The sequence below is a fragment of the Perkinsus marinus genome, assembly GCF_000006405.1.
Source record: "Perkinsus marinus ATCC 50983 genomic scaffold scf_1104296937140, whole genome shotgun sequence".
Classification (NCBI taxonomy): Eukaryota; Perkinsozoa; order Perkinsida; family Perkinsidae; genus Perkinsus; species Perkinsus marinus.
Window position 1 is genome coordinate 453,385 of NW_003213889.1, and position 16,233 is coordinate 469,617.

General features: G+C 48.8%; 4 protein-coding genes and 1 non-coding gene across 5 annotated transcripts; 3 read left to right on the plus strand and 2 right to left on the minus strand.

Moving 5' to 3' along the window:
* Window positions 1–306: 306 nt before the first annotated feature.
* Window positions 307–2,484, plus strand: Pmar_PMAR023415 (H/ACA ribonucleoprotein complex subunit, putative; the record flags this gene model as incomplete). The annotated part of the gene is made up of 13 exons (XM_002783248.1): window positions 307–521; window positions 715–853; window positions 899–972; window positions 1,021–1,130; window positions 1,181–1,282; window positions 1,331–1,472; window positions 1,520–1,578; window positions 1,631–1,719; window positions 1,769–1,892; window positions 1,945–2,071; window positions 2,120–2,256; window positions 2,304–2,371; window positions 2,416–2,484. 13 exons carry the CDS (start codon window positions 307–309, stop codon window positions 2,482–2,484), a joined length of 1,455 nt encoding a protein of 484 aa, XP_002783294.1.
* A 523-nt stretch (window positions 2,485–3,007) lies between these two features.
* On the minus strand, window positions 3,008–8,228 carry Pmar_PMAR023416 (hypothetical protein; the record flags this gene model as incomplete). Its single annotated transcript, XM_002783249.1, has 22 exons — window positions 3,008–3,512; window positions 3,569–3,700; window positions 3,750–3,901; window positions 3,950–4,042; window positions 4,219–4,418; window positions 4,876–4,894; window positions 4,942–5,034; window positions 5,768–5,848; window positions 5,891–5,958; window positions 6,001–6,060; window positions 6,109–6,223; window positions 6,275–6,338; window positions 6,381–6,507; window positions 6,553–6,664; window positions 6,810–6,911; window positions 6,963–7,011; window positions 7,253–7,359; window positions 7,405–7,477; window positions 7,530–7,594; window positions 7,635–7,707; window positions 7,845–7,920; window positions 8,153–8,228. The coding sequence occupies 22 exons, from the start codon at window positions 8,226–8,228 to the stop codon at window positions 3,008–3,010; spliced, it is 2,442 nt and encodes an 813-aa protein (XP_002783295.1).
* Window positions 8,229–8,260: 32 nt separating this feature from the next.
* Window positions 8,261–8,878, plus strand: Pmar_PMAR023417 (hypothetical protein; the record flags this gene model as incomplete). Its single annotated transcript, XM_002783250.1, has 1 exon — window positions 8,261–8,878. The coding sequence occupies one exon, from the start codon at window positions 8,261–8,263 to the stop codon at window positions 8,876–8,878; it is 618 nt and encodes a 205-aa protein (XP_002783296.1).
* A 2,216-nt stretch (window positions 8,879–11,094) lies between these two features.
* Pmar_PMAR023418 lies at window positions 11,095–11,176 on the minus strand. Its single transcript has one exon. It is a non-coding gene; the product is annotated as a tRNA-Ser (tRNA).
* Window positions 11,177–11,424: 248 nt separating this feature from the next.
* Pmar_PMAR023419 (hypothetical protein, conserved) lies at window positions 11,425–15,005 on the plus strand (the record flags this gene model as incomplete). The annotated part of the gene is made up of 14 exons (XM_002783251.1): window positions 11,425–11,566; window positions 11,706–11,820; window positions 11,872–11,976; window positions 12,034–12,151; window positions 12,205–12,312; window positions 12,373–12,459; window positions 12,626–12,761; window positions 12,807–12,925; window positions 12,976–13,091; window positions 13,713–13,841; window positions 13,889–14,060; window positions 14,479–14,648; window positions 14,690–14,839; window positions 14,885–15,005. The coding sequence occupies 14 exons, from the start codon at window positions 11,425–11,427 to the stop codon at window positions 14,994–14,996; spliced, it is 1,779 nt and encodes a 592-aa protein (XP_002783297.1). The 3' UTR covers window positions 14,997–15,005.
* Window positions 15,006–16,233: the final 1,228 nt, after the last annotated feature.

Here is a 16,233-nt window from a genome sequence, read left to right on the forward strand (position 1 = left end):
CCGCAACGCCGCAGTTGGGAATTGAACCCCAGTGTCTATCCTTCGTGGACTATTCGAGTATAGGGTGTACGTGATAGGGTCGTAAAGGGACCACAGTAAAAAAGCGGGCCGAAGGCCCGCTATTCTACTCTATAAATAACATTTTTCCGCGTGTGTGGACATTCAACCCCGATTGTGGGGACATTGGGCGCCGGTAGCAGCAAGCCAGCGTGTGTGTGTTGCTAAAACATTGGATAATTCTGGTCGGCCTCACTACGACTCCTCCTCATTCTTAGTATATCTGCTGCTGCTGTTGTTGTCGGTAGTATGGCTAAGACTAAGAAGGAAGCTCCTACTGCTGCTGTCGCCGCCTCTTCTACTGCGGAGGCCCAGAAATCTACGGATTGCATGATAAAGCCTTCCAGCGTGAGCCCTCCGATCAACACCTCGGAGTGGCCCCTTCTGCTGAAGAACTACGACAGGCTTAACGTGCGCACCGGACACTACACTCCTCTGCCCTTCGGCTGCTCCCCACTCAATCGGTAGGGTGGGAAGTCGGACTAGTCGTTGGTGACACGCCAGACTCCACTGAATACTTCACTATTGGGCTCCTCATTACCGTCAATGGGGAGCAATAGACCCTAAGTGTGCTCCTCACAGCGTATGACGCATATTTACACGCTGTGATTCGTACGGGGATGTCCATAGCTATTCATGTGTTATCTTTCGGTGTAGTCCTCTCGACCAGCATTTGCTATACGGCGTATGCAACCTCGATAAGCCGGTTAACCCTTCCTCCCATGAGGTTGTTGCTTGGATTAAGCGCATCCTCAAGTGTGAGAAGACTGGCCATTCTGGCACTCTCGATCCTAAGGTAATTCCCCTCTATGTTTTATCCGTCACTACTGCTCATTGTTAGGTCTCTGGCTGCCTCCTCGTATGCCTCAACCGTGCCACCCGTCTCGTGAAAGCCCAACAAGGCGCGGGGAAAGAGTAATATACATCTAGGAGATTCCCTAGGGACCAATATTGTGTGTCAAGGTACGTCTGTGTGGTCCGCTTCCACGCTGACCCTGGTGGAGAGGCTGCTATCACTCGCGCCTTGGATCAGCTCACTGGTGCCCTTTTCCAGAGGCCCCCAGTCATTGCTGGTAGGACCTCGAGCGCACCATACGTGTATCATATCATCCTCATGCCTTAGCTGTGAAGCGTCAGCTCCGTATCCGTACCATCTACTGGTCCAAGCTGCTCGACTATGATGAGGAGAAGCACATGGCCGTCTTCCACGTCTCCTGTGAGGCCGGTGAGTCTTCTTAGTCGCCGAATATGCACTGTTAGTATACGTAACCAGGTACCTATATCCGAACCCTCTGTGTCCATATGGGCCTCCTCCTCGGTGTGGGTGCCCACATGCAGGAGCTGAGACGTGTGAGGTCTGGAAATCTCGGGGAGCAAGATCAGCTCGTCACCATGCATGACTTGCTCGATGCTCAGTAGCCACTCTTCCTCCTGGGACCTCCTATCATACCGATTGTATTAGGTATGTCTATGAGAGCACTAGATCCGAGGAGTACCTCAGACGTACTATCATGCCCCTTGGTGAGCAGCAGCCCCTATCCTCCTTGCGGAGTCCATTGATGAGCCCTTTCAGAGCGCATCCTCGTCTCCTATCCCCGTATCGTCCTCAAGGACTCTGCTGTCAACGCTGTCTGCTATGGTGCTAAGTTGATGGTTGTTGGTGTAAGCATATGCTCGGATCGGGTAGATCCTTCTTGACGTCTTTCCTCAGGTCCTCCGATTCGAGAATGGTATCGAGGTCGGCAAGGACGTAGTGTTGATGACCACGAAGGGAGAGGCGGTCGCCTTGGGCATCGCTCAGATGACCACGGCTGTCATCGCTAGTGTTGACCATGGTAAGCACGATCGGCCCCATTGGTATGTCGAGGATGATTCTGTCTCGGTTAGGTTGTGTGGCAACTATCAAGCGTGTCATTATGGAGCGCGACACTTATGATTCCCGTTGGGGTTATGGCCCGAGGGCCTCTGAGAAGAAGAAGCTCATCCTCAACGGCAAGTTGGATGAGAAGGGAAGGTGAGTGAAGACTCTGTGATGTTGTTTGAGGACTTGACATTGTCATAGACCCAACGAAAACACTCCTGAGTCCTGGTTGAAGCATGAGGGTATGATTCCTAAGCTTACCGGTGCCCCTGCTGAGGACAAGAAGGAGTCTCCCAAGGAGGAGTCTCCTGAGGAAGAGGAGGAGCCGGTGAAGAAAGGTGAGATAGCTTAGAGGTCGAATCGTCATTACTGCTCTTGGCCTTAGAAAAGAAGAAGCACCACAAGAAGCGTGCTGTAGAGGAAGTTGAGGAGGCCGAGGAGGCTGATGAGGAAGTGAGATAAACCCACCGGCTGAGAGTTTCAGTGTTCTGCTTCAGGCCGTCGAAAAGAAGAAGAAAAAGAAGAAGTCCAAGCATCATCATCACGACGACGAGGATGAGGCATAACTCTTCCCTTTTTCATCCGACTTGACTGTCGTAACGTAAACTTCATCATCGTCGACTACTAATAAGAGCGTCCCCCCTTCACGTCATCACCGCGCCTTCTACAACATTTCCTACCACTACTACCCCAGCAGGATCATCATCATTATGAGTAATCGTTTCCGCAGCAGTCCTACCACTATCTCAAGTTGACGACGCATTGGCATTGTTATATAGATTTACCAATATCGCTGGTTGTTGGGGAAGACAAGTGCCTGCTGATACAAAGTTTCTCTGATGATGGGCAAAACGCGCTGTCTTTGAGTTAGTCAGGGTGGTTAGAATCAATGACGACTGTCGACACTTCTACTAGTGATTCAGTAGTACTGAACGATTCGTACCATCTAGCTAGAAGTGCGAAGCTTCCTAATTAAAATTACGGTATTAGGAAGATGCCGAGGAATTGAGTGTATGAATGTGCGATTGGTCATTTGAGTACTTCATCGATGATTTCCAGACACTCAATATATAACGTAATAGACGATACTCATAAGAAACAGATATCGGGAAACATGCGCAGTAAATTGAGTTCAACTTTCCTTGGCCCTTCTTCCGACTTGCATAGAATCTGGTCCCCGCAAACCTCTCGCATAGCAACATCAGCGTAGCTACCGCTATTGAGTGTAAATGAGACACGAAGGGCACCTCCATCGACAGGATCAATGTACACACTACGGGCGTTGGAAACCAATGGTCTGAACTTCTCCTTTGGAGGAATTTCAGTCAAGTCACCAGCTTGATGGATGGTCGCTATTATCGCTGAAGGGAAATTCCCGATGCTTGTTGGTAGCAGCGACTTGTCCAGGAGATTCAGAGGGAGAACAACTTGTGATAGGGTATATCTCCTGGCGTCCTCGGCGTTCTGCACGATGAAGGGTGTGTCAGCATCAGGAGGCATGATGAGATCGCCAGGGAGAACAGATCGGGAAAGGGTGACACGGCGAGAGGCGACACCATTCCATATCCACCCCAGACCTGATGATATGTAACGTCTGAAAGAGAGAAGGCGATCATCTCCGAGCTGCCTGCAGCATCCGTGGGGGTTTACTCTGAGGCTTCGCATGCTAAGAATGCTTCCCTCCATGTTGCCCCGGCAGAGAGGCTCTGGAGAACCTCGGATGCCGCGTGGAACCTCTCAGGCAGTAGGGTGGCACAGACGACGTAATCTCCTCGAGAAAAACTGAAGTACACTCAGAAATAACATTCAGCACCGCGGATTCCCCCAATACGCATCAAAAGCCCTCGAGGCATCGTCGATGTTGCCGTAACCACGAGCGAAGAGAAAGCCAATTGCTTGACGGAAGTTGCCAGTGAGAGCGGCCAAACCAATAAGATGGTCGCGACAACGAGGATAATCGAGAGCATGCAAGTCGAAGTAGTTCTGAGACAGGAAGTCCACGAGAGATTATTCACACACGGTGACGCTTACAACGAAGGGAAACTCCTTGTAGCTTGTTTGCTTAACTCCACTGTATCCTCGAATCGGAGGTTTTTCGGGTTCTGGCGGTGGTACGAATACACCCTAATGATTAACACCAGATTACGGTCAATGCATCGCCATGGTTGGATAGTCGAACATATCCATCATTACAAGGCGCATTCATATTTTTTGCTCCGAGTTTTATATGTGACTCGCATACCAAACTCATAGCAAAAAACTGCTATTAGTTTACCCTTCATGAATGTCCGAATGCTCACTTTCTCAAAGGCTTTGGATATATCATATGCCCCCGCCTGAGGAGTCGTTTGGAATTCGTCTGAAAGCTGCGGGTCATCCCACATCGCAGGGCGTAGTGTTAGCTCGTAACGGTAGCCGTTGGAGAGCGAGGCGTCTATTGGAAAGCTCTGTACAGCGACGTCGCCGATGTCGAAAGTGCCACCTCGGTTAGTAGAAGATCCTGAGGGGATAAACATGACCACTTTGACGAAGGGCTCTGAGGATGGTACTGGTGATGGCAGCCCTAGTAGAAGACCATCGCGGAAGGACATGTTGTATCCATTGCTCCAACGGTAAAGATACAACTTGAGTACACAAGGATGAACGGTGTGGGTTGTGAATCAGACCCCACTGAAGGGAGTCTGATCTAACATAGAAACAGCACTAGCCGGGCCTCTACGCGGTGGAGTTTATATCTCACGAATGCCCAGCTAAAGTCGTGAGGACTCCTTGTAAATCCATGCCAGCCCGCGAGACAGTGAAATGGACGTACTGCTGCACCCCAGTGGAGCCAGAAGACTAGAAGGCTACGTGAATACACAGGAATAGAGTAATAGCTGATACCAATCTAGGGAAGAGTTGTCGAGGGTCTACTGCATCTGGAAGTGACAAGGAGTCTAGGAGCTTAACTGGCCTACCACGGATCACATCGTGGATCTGAAATGAACACCCTTCGTGCAGACTAGAACACAAAGAGAGCTTACCGCATAATCCGGGCCACTGCAGAGTAGAAGGCGCGGGAGCAACTCTTCCGAGATGAGCCCACGCACCGCAGCTTCTCTGGACCACAACTGTACCTATCGTGGCACGACTACTATGAGAGCTCATCTGCATCAGCACCATGGGAAGCAAAGGATGCCTTCTGAGCAGTGGCCCTGCTATGTTGAATCGTCTGTAGAGGGAGTGCTGCGAGGCCATTGGGCTACAGGAGGGATCTGCCACTGCTAACCCTCAACGATTTCAGAAAGTGTGGTATGATCTCTAATACGGGAGAAGGGAAGGCTGTGAGCATCATGGGGGCTTGCATGATGAATGTTGTCGCACATATAAAATCATCACATCAGCGTGTTCGGATAGGGAATGTTGTCCCCGCCATCCTAGCAACAGCTACTAGCATAGGTGTCGCCAAAATTGCCAGTAACCATGCAGTGCTTTGAAATGATGCACATGGTGCTCCTGGCGGGGTAAGGTCATGCCTTCATATTATGCACTCATCATTCAGCAGAAATATTTCGAGAAATTAGGATCAGAAAGGATGATAAGAATAACATATCGCATCAGTAGTGATCGAAAGGCTCCACCGCTGGGCCGTGCAATGACTTCTGCTGATCGATGATGATGGCATCGACTACCTCAGTATTGCAGTAGTCCCTTCAGCCGGCTTTACTCACTGTACTCCGTAGAACACAACGATCAAGTACAGTAGACACGACCGTTGATGAGCACTAGCCATGGTAACTATTGATTCCCCAGTTCATCAGAGTCATCGTTCCACCAGGACGGCAGGGGGTCCGAATCCGTCAGATCTACTTGCGATGGGAAGCTTCCACTAGGCTCATGCGCAAGGTTATCATAAATCGATCGATCATGGCGATCGCGGCCTTCCATAATCTGAGGAATCGTCAAATCAACTTGATGATTCTCGGCCCTCACCTTCTGGTGCAGGACTTGCACAATCCTCTCTTGTCCCAGCAGCAGCTCCAACGCCCGCTCCCGGTCCACTACAGCGACATTGGGAACAAGGACACAAGGCGTTGCCTTACAGTCATGGACAGTGTCAATGCTGTCGGTCATGGGCGTAGCATCCCCAAGTCCCAGAGAACCTATCATATAAGGATAACAGAATGGTAGCCTCTGGACGAAGGCCTCACCCTCTCCTGAGTACCCAGGGGAGAGCCTCTGGTCACCAGTAGCTCTCTGACACTGTTGCTTCTGATAGAGGGATATCTCGTTCTTAACGTCATCAATGCACTGCTGGAGGAACACCTAGCAGTAGCACTACTATAGGCATTCACTAGTATCAGGCATGCCTCCCACTTCAATCTCCGATCGCTGTCGCAGCTGCTGGTCTATGGCTTCCCGTAGATACTTCAGCGACAACCTATGATCGATTATCAAATTGTGAGATGAGCAAATCGATTACTTATCACTATTGATTCGATCCCTCAACGCGTCGATGGTCTTACGATATCTCAACTCCCTCTCATACGCTAAATTGGTCATCCTTGTGCGAGCAGTAGAGCCACCGCCGATATCAGCGTTGGCCCGGTCTGGGAACACCTTCTAGGCATCTCTCGATATTAATACTAATCTACCTCCTGACCCTCCACTGTTCTCGAGTAGCACATCGTTACTGCCACCGCTGGTACCAGAGCTCGGTAATCCTGATGACACCTTAGCGGCGCCTGGTAGAGTAACGACAGTTCCCTGCACACGAGCATCACTCTACCAGCCTTGGTCCCAGAGGACTCCCTTCGCTGTTCTATCATGTCCTTTAACCGTGCCGACTCTCGCTTAGTCGCAACCTGAGGCTACTCCTTGACACGTCGTCATTCTTGCGTGAAGGAGCGACCAGTTCCTCGAGTAAGCGCCAACGATCATCTTCTTGTGCCTCTAGAGCCTCCGCTAGCCCCTTTCTCTCGCCTTCAAGCTGTTCATTCCTCCGCTCGAACGACTACCGAGAGAAGGAGTCGACTCTGCACACGCGGCGACGGCGTGAACTTACCTGCGCAAGTTCACGACTGGCCCGGAGGTCCACCAACATCTCGTCATGTCTGACCACGACAGACAAGTGTCGGAACAATATACGTGTGGTTTCCTCAGCTGACCTCAGGAGTTTCCAAGGCTACATTATGAAAATTCACACACAGTGCAGGATATTACAAAAACCAACAACACTTTCTCAAAATTCATCAGAATTTCTGATGAATTGTTAGCAACACACATGTAGTTCATCATTTGCATATTCACCCATACTGCGAAAAGCATAGGAAGAGCCCAAGATAGTCTTTCTACCGAGCTTGCAATTCCATCGAGTAGTCACCCTTCAGTTCCCTCTGGTGTTCGAGCTCTCGAGCTACATCTTGCATTCGAGCTCGGAAGGCCCGCATGAGATCTTTTTCCTGGATACCACACTTCCCTGAAGTCTCTTTAGAATCTACCCTTACTTGATCTTGTAGCACCTTAGTTGTATTGGTTTCGATACACTCCATACACGCCACCAGTGTATCATGCATACCCCTGAACCACCATCATAACCACACACAGCATTCATGACGTCTCTAACAATCACCTCAACTCTTTTATTCGCCGTCGATATTCCCCATCAGTCATCGAAGTCTTTTTTCGCTCACTTTCCTGATACAAGGTTAGTTGGACCCCTATGGCCGTCACTGACCTCATCTTCTGGCGCATCGTTCGCCGCGTCCCTATTAGCACTTTCTCTTCTGGCGAACGCGCTCAAGCGAAACCTAGATGGTAATATACTCTCATGCAACAACGAAACAGGTCTCGCATAGCGACCAACGTGTCTGTCATCCCCAGACTGCAAAAAAGGCCGCATATGTGCAGCCAGTTCAAGACTACCCCAGAGACGTGAAGGCCTCACCGGAACTTGTCCTCTAATTTCCGAGACTTTCTTTCGAGCTTCTGTAATTTATTCATAACAGCATCTTTCCCATTACCTGACGAAGCCCGGGCGTGCCCTATTTTTAGCGATCGCTCCACATATCTACTATGACGCAGTTCTCAAAAAAATCTCTCTGTGACGTGAAGCCGCTACTAGGTGCCGCACTGAGCAACCGTATGAAAATCTGGGGCTGTCAAAAACAGCCTATTATCAATGGGTAGCAATGATAGTTCTTATATTATACCAAATCGTTGAGCGCCACGTCTTAGTGCCAATCTCCTACTAACCTAGAGCCTGCCTGATCGGTCCATGGCCGCTAGCGTGCTCCAGGACACAGACCCAGCGAGGTCTAGCTGTTAACATTTTCACTAGTTATAACCTATCCATATTTTCACATGGCTATCACGTTGTCATCACCAAAACTGTTCTTCACTGCGAGCATCATCATGATCATCGCAGTCCTCTCACCCTTCATGGGCGTTCATGCTGAGACTTGTTCGGAGCTGTGTTCAAGGATAAAGAAATGCGCAAGTTCCAAGTATGGCTCCTACTGTAAGGCATCATCAGTGCATAGCACTACTACAGTCTGCTACGGCCTGTTCAAGGATCTTAATGCTTCAATATGCTATACCGATTCACAAGGCGATAACTGCTGGGGAAGCCCCGTCGAGTGCGAGTACGACGACTACGGCTTCGACGAGGTCACTACTGGACCGACTAGTCCTAGCTTGAATGATAAGAGAGACTCGAGACCGTCTCCTGAGAAGTGGCGAATTCTACCAACGACTACTTATGCTAATGATGCTGCTGCTATCGACAGTCAATCGAGTGCCCTATCTAGCTCAGGGGCTAGTAGGAGGAGACTGACAGAGCTCTCAGTGGTAATGCAGAGGCCAGAAGAAGAGTGGCCATCTCAGAAGGAGGTTCCCAAGCCTGTGTCAACTGCTAAGCGTCAGGGTCAGCCATCGCTGAGCTGTGAATTTTCTCAATGGGCTCTGGAGAAAGTCCTGTAAGTACGTTCGTGTGTGTATAGTAACTATCCTCATTCTCGACCCTTCATGGTGTTTTCTTAAGGCAGCCAGCACTGCGCCTCCTTTGAGGATGACATAATGTCTGTTGGTGCTACTACTACTAATGCTGTTGCCTGTTTTTGGTCTTCATTGATATATCTGAACTATGCTGTGTAAGGGGCGTCGCCCCAGTTACTTGACTACGAACATGAGATTATCTCACCGACTTGTGTTGTTCATATCATGGAATTTTTCCACGGGCCTCCGCGACCACTATAGATATGGTAATTACGAGGAGGAGGAGGAGGAGAGACTAGCTCTTAGATTCATTCGTGTGATTCGGTCAGCGACCTACACACCATGTACAAGCTGTAAATCCGTGGTTAAAAACGGTCTGGGACTAGGCGACCCATGAGTCTACTAGATTCATTTCAAAATGATCACAAGCAAGTACGCGACATTGAATCGCGTAGATGCGGGGATTAGATGATATAACTCGTCTCCTCTCTTCCTGTATGAACCCACCTATGTCTAGCCGAGGACTTGAAAGTTCAGGCTCGAGTACTTCCCCTTCTCGGCTACGTCGTGTGTCCTCTTGCACACTAGAGGGTGGCTCCTCTCTCGGATTCATCGATGGATCCAAATGCTACAAATGAACTGGGGTCATGCATTGATCGAACGCGAGAAAAAAGGAGAGATTCCACATGAAACTTGATCAGCAAGAACACACCTAATTATAACTAGATGAGCAGGCTCATCAGCACAGCCTTAGAGGGGACGAGTGGCGATGTTGAAGTACTGGGGGACTTTCGTGGTCCCCCCACCGACCTCAGCATTGTCGAGATCAGAGCCGGCGAAGGAACTCGGGGTGATCACAGGGGTGAAGTGCCGGCTGAGAGGAAATAGCCGGTATCAGTCCAAAGGGGAAGAACACTATGCATCGGGATGGTTTTTGCTGAGATCGAAGACATGCTATAGTTACCGTTCTGTTGCCAATAAAGGATGCCGAATATCCCCATCTGTTATGCCTCCTTCCTGCGGGCCGAAAATAGGCGACCATAAGACAGAATTTTCATGGGATAATCGATGGTATCTGACTACTGTTGTTGAAGGCGGCAACACACACAAATACGATACGACCGTCCGCCTTCCCGCTGGGGTATTACATAAAGCAGGCAAGCACGAGAACAGCCATGCAGAGGTCGGCGATGACGACGCCGCCTACCCACCATGGATAGGCCTTCCATTGGGCTATGACTCGTAGTAGGATTGCTATCAGAGCTAAAGCGTTGAAAGCCTGAACAGCTCGAGATCTTCATGAGATGAATAATCCTACTATACCGAGCTTGGGAGAATATCCCGTATGCCTCTCCCTATCTGTGTCATGCTAGCTGCTGACATAATCGACATGATGGCGATGAGGCCCGACAGCACCTGATTACCCCTAGAAATCTAATTACGAATGATGCCACTATCATCATCACCAATGCTTCTGATAGGCTCCCCCCGATCCAGCCGCATGCCATGCAGAGGGCCCCCGCCACGAACTCGGTAGTACCTAAAGGGTAGAGCATTCGTACTAGGATTCTCAACATATCTAGAGGATTGGAATCGAAGTAACAACCTACCAACACTGAGTCGCAAACTGTCTGCGTATCCAGGAAGCCTCCACACGTCGGCGACCCAGGCAAAGGCAGTTCCCATTGAGCGATAAAGGGGGTGGAATGGGATGAGCTTTCTTAGACTAGTCCACCATATGAAGGTCCCTGCATTTGATGCTACTATGGTTGTACGACGACGATGTAGATGCTCACCCACTATGAAGCTTATAAGGTTACTAACCAACACTGCCGTCCATTGCCACCTTTCCTCCGGCCTGTCTGCTATTGAGGATGCAGTGCTGCCCATCTAGTTGGAAATCAATTACGATAATGACTGTACCAGGGATGTCGGATGATATTGATCATGACCTGAGGTGTAGTGCGTAGCACAGTAGGCGAAGCTTTCTCGAACGATGTTCACAGACACATACACGCCTACGTCACCATATTTCACTCAATGACTTGGGTGGGTCAAGGGCTTCCTCCTGGATTCGTGAATTAACCTATCCTGCGACATCTAGGTGATCAATTGCGCAATATCAGCAGCTCTAATCAGGAAAAGCAAGCTATAATACACAATGTGCATCGATATCGGAATGTTGCGCACAATTCAGTAAACGACACCTGGGAGATTCGAACTCCCGCGGGCAGAGCCCAACGGCTTAGCAGGCCGCCGCCTTAACCACTCGGCCAAAGTGTCATGCATTAGCTGCTATGACCGTTAGGCTCGCCAGTTTGCCGAAGACACCAACGTAACATCACGTCGGTAGAGCTTATAGTGCAGCACCTAGAAGATGAGGACCTAAGATCATAACTCACTTTTTGCATCTTAATATTCTCGCTAATCTGGAACTATCCTCGTGTTCGCATCCGTCATCCTGGCGAGAAAGTTCAAACAGGGATGTTATGTATCAACCCTTCAGCCGAACAGGTCTTGCAACAATCAAGATGCCCTCTCCACGGAAGAACTCTGTACAGTTGGGTCCCGCCGCTGCTGCTGCTGCTGAGGAAGAGGAAGAAAGCTCGCCGCAAGTCGATTACGGAGAAGAATGGGAGGAAATTGAGCGCGAAGAAGAGCAGTCTAGGATTGGTAATAGGACTCAGACAAGTATTCAACAACGTATCGGGAAAGCATAAACGACATATTCTGATTTACTTCTCGCAGGAATTTGAGACTTTCGTAGAACTGAATTGATCTCGTGCATGACAACTGCCGGTTGATCTGTCAGCTGCGGGCCGACCGAAGAAGAAGTCGTCCAGTAATCGCAAGCCCCGGCTGAACTTATGGGATGACTGTGAAAACATGCCGGGAGCTAAGCCTAACGCCACACCAGTTCAACGGGAGTAGTGGCCTTACCCTGTTAACAATGAACTTACTTCGTATGAGCATGTTAGATATTTCGAGTCCCGCTGTTTGAAGGTTTGGAAGGAAACAGCAAAGGAGAGTAAAGCCCATGAACAGGAACGCTCACGGGAGATTGAGCGGGAGGAGGCTGAGTGGTACTACTACTACTACATCTATGGACTCCATCGGAATCCACCACGTTCTTTCTTCAGCCTTGAAGATGAAATAACAGATCTTTTCGAGATGTTCCCTCTATTGGATTCGGCTCTCATTCAAGACATTTACCTCTGCAGTGATCGAGACTGGGATACTACAGTAGACACTCTACTGGTAGTAGGAGCATTGATAACTCTCTAATTGTATCACCATGCTGATTGTTCCAGAAACTAAGTGGAGAGAGCGAGGGACTGGACGCCCGAGTGAGCAAGCCGCCACCAAGGATGGACGATGAGAACGAATTCCCTCTTCTTGTGGGGAAGGACGATTGGCAGGTAGTCATATATCGATAGAATGGGGAGGCTGCAGTACGTTGTTAGAATTGTTTCTACTAGGTTGTCCCGCGGTACATATTGGAGGAAGGGAAGGAGGATACTGTCTCGTCGTCGCGGCCCACTGAGTCTACTTCCTATCTCGCTAAAGTGATGAAAAACACTACCAAAGAGGAAAATACGACACTGTAGATTCTCTCGCTCGTTATGGTTCGGAAGGGATTGAATTTTGTACTACTAAGTTGATCACAAACATTTCACTCGATTCACACAGACTGGCCCTTGCGTTGTACAGGGAGTTATGGTGGTTAATGAGGTGGGCCTTTGTATGGCTGAGCGGCGACCAGAGACCGATAATTGTACTAGTGAGGAGGAGTCGTCCTCTTCAGGGGACGAGGAGGTCACTTGGAATGTGAATGAGAGAGAGAAAAGGGTGGTTATTCAGAAGTCTGGTAGGAATAAGTGTAGGGTGCCGGGAACGAACCTGCGACCTTCAGCTACCGCTTTGAAGGATGATGAGTTCTGGAGCTCGAACTTACACGACACGTGGGAGGAGGATCCCGATGATAGCAGCATCTCGTTCGACTCTGAGGATGAGGAGGATGCGCAATGGCAAGTAAATGACCTTGTAAAACTCGTTCGAAGCCTCCCATGGGTTCGTATTAGGACGTGGGTGAATCTAGCATGTCGGAGGCAACCTCTGGTGTAGAGGAGGAGGAGGGGGGTAACAATGAGGAGGAGGAGAGTGATGATAGCTCAAAACGCAGACGGAAACCGAACAAGTAGCCGATCTGGGAGGTGTACACTATTTTGGTGAATATTCCCTTTACACTGGGATTTCGGTACTTCACAAAATGCAAAGTGCTGAAAGCCTTTGGTTACTAGTCATGCAGAGTAGAAAAATGTGCACATGGTCAACTACATTTTTGTTGGTAAAAATATGAAAATTTTGGGAAATTTTCATTGATTTCTGTATATTTTTTCCAAAATTCGTATTTAAAGTTCCATAATTATCAAGCGAACTCCTGAGCTCAATATAAGTAAAAAAGCGAATATATATTCCTACTCCAACACTGTGGCTGCGGGAAAAATAGCACTTCTATGGGAGGACTGAGTATTTTGTGAGAGCGCGCACTATCTCGTTGAAGTAGAACACAACATCAGTAGATTGGGCTCATAGTGAGTGAGATAGAGCAGAGAAAAAGTTAAAGTAGCCGAGAGAATGCAGTGATAATGCGAAGCTAGTGTGAGCACAGCTCGATTGTGTAATGTACTCTAGACTGTGCAAGCGGCAGCTAAACTATCATACGAATATCGAAGGATTCAAATAAGCCACTCGTGATCGACATTATTCTCCACCTTCTATTCCATTTACAGGCAGGTGTCCACTTGATCAATTCTAGATATGTTGATCCGGCGCTACAGCCCAAACGGAAGAAGGCTCGGAAGGCCTCAGCTGTAGAGAAAAGGGGAAGGAAAAGCAGCGAGGAGGCGACAAGTACTCCGTCCTGGGAGGAAACATCTAATAAAAAGTACTAACGTATCGCTCCGTTGATTCGGTGGGATTTGTATCGATCAGGCCGGTATCGGCTTCCAGAGGCGTCCGCGGTGTCACCACTAGAGATACTACCCGAGCTCAGACGGTGGACTCTAGTATTAGAGAAACGGATAGGATGCATAGTCAAGAGGAGCGGAGGAAGGGTAGAAAGGAAACCAAAAAGAAGGAGACCAAGGACAAGTGGCCGAGCTATGTAAGACATGTACATGATCGCTGAATTGGTTGGGGTGTGGTATGTCGCTACTACTGTTGACGATCGCTGAATTGGTTGGAGTGTGGTATGTCGCTACTACTGTTGACGATCGCTGAATTGGTTGGAGTGTGGTATGTCGCTACTACTGTTGACGATCGCTGAATTGGTTGGAGTGTGGTATGTCGCTACTACTGTTGACGATCGCTGAATTGGTTGGAGTGTGGTATGTCGCTACGACCGTTCATTTCACTCATCCGTCATTCCATTCATCTCTTCATATTGATCATTGGCTTTGTGCCAACTACCATTGTTTACTGCACCGTGTAGACCTCCGACTGTCAAAGAGTATTTTCCTATTGTCAATTTGTAGTCTATTACTATCTACCACCACGGCTTCCTTCACGCTCATGTCACTCAGGATGAACTCATTGACGAGGCCCTCCAAGTGGAAGTATGGAACACGAGACAACTCATCGACTATATCAGCTATGAAAGGGAACTCGATAAGATGGGCCATCATCAGAGTGCCGCTGTGAAGGCTAAGAAGAAGGCCAGGGAGACCACACCTCTAGTGCGTTGGACCAACAGGTGAGCACTATTCTCAGCCACCATATTAAGAATCTTCGCAGTGCGTCAAAAGTAAGGGGAGAAGTAATTGAGGAGTTGTCCTTTCATAACGGTGCGGACATCTCTGCAGCATTTCCGTCTCCGTCGGCTTCCCCCGTAGAGCTGTCTCCATCACAGCGACGGAAGTACCGAGAGCCGTTCACCGGCGAGACGTAGCGTCTTCAGTTCATCATCTAATTGTACACGATTGGTGTCAGATTCGATACGATAGAGGAGTACAAGAGGCTTCGAGAAAAGGGCCAAGCGAAAGAGCTGGTCGAGTTTGACCGAGCCTTGAGAGTCTTAGAGACCTATTGTGTTAATACTTGATGACTTTGTACTTGGAAAGGATTGTGTTAGAGGAGTAGCTCCAACCGATGTTTTGAAGAATAACATGTCTAGAGTATCAAATTGTTCAATGGAGTTTCACCCATGATATGAAAAACACTAGTGAAAAACATATTTCACGACTATCGCAAGGTGCAATTATCGCGTTTTCCACCGAGTTTTACGCCACTCTACGTAAAACGGGTGAAACTCCAATGCACTAACGACAGCAACGCTATTCAAGGACAATGACGACCTGGGCGTTGCTGTTACTGCTATCGCGTATTCTACGAGTATTTGCTACTCCTAGAGCACCTGTAGGAGTATTTGCATCCTTCTCGTGGGAGTGATTGTGAAAGTTAGAGAATGTCTCGATTAAGTAACTCAACATACATCGATAGTGGGCACACTGGAAGGCTATACCAAAGCATGAAGGTAGAGGCAGTCAGAAACTGATGATAAACAGCATGTAAGGAAGTGAATAACTCCTCGGGGTGACTCGAGCACTAGGGATCCCAACGCTGGATGATACTAAGCTTAGTAGCTACTATGGTTACACTCATGGTTGGCTGGTAGTCGCTGCCACCCTCCAACTGATGTGGAATAGGCACTGAACTGACGGCTGCGGCAACGCCGGGTGAAATTATCGATACTGGGATGTGGTCTCTATAAACTAGTACACCAAGTAGTGATCATCCCGTGATCACACACTACATTCGAGAGGTCGTGGGAAGTACCCTATTGAGAGGAAGTGAATCTTGACGGACATTAGATCGATTCCATTACCTCTCTGATTCCAACAGTATAGGACAGGGCTCTCATTGTATGATGTTTAGTATTATGATGGTGTTGCTGCTGCTGCAGACGGTGTGCTCTCACTACCGGAGCATCAACCAATGTTCAAGGTGATACTGTTGAGGTTCGATACTCAACATGGCGTGTACATCCACCAACATAACGGCGTTACGTTGATCAGTGCCAACTACAAACACGAGCCGTGGGAGGAGGCTGATGAAACTCGAATACACAGCATAAAATGATAGGGAACAGAATTACTTGTGACAGTGGTAGTAATATGGGATATACTTTCCAATAGAATTAGGCCCGTGCAGAAGCCTGGTGGGAGTGGGGAGGGATACCTCGATGCAGTGGACGGCGATAAGAAGGAGGAACAGACCAGTCACTAGCTTGACCCGACTTTAGAGAACCTGTCTCCCCGACTAGTGTTCCAAAGCTAGGG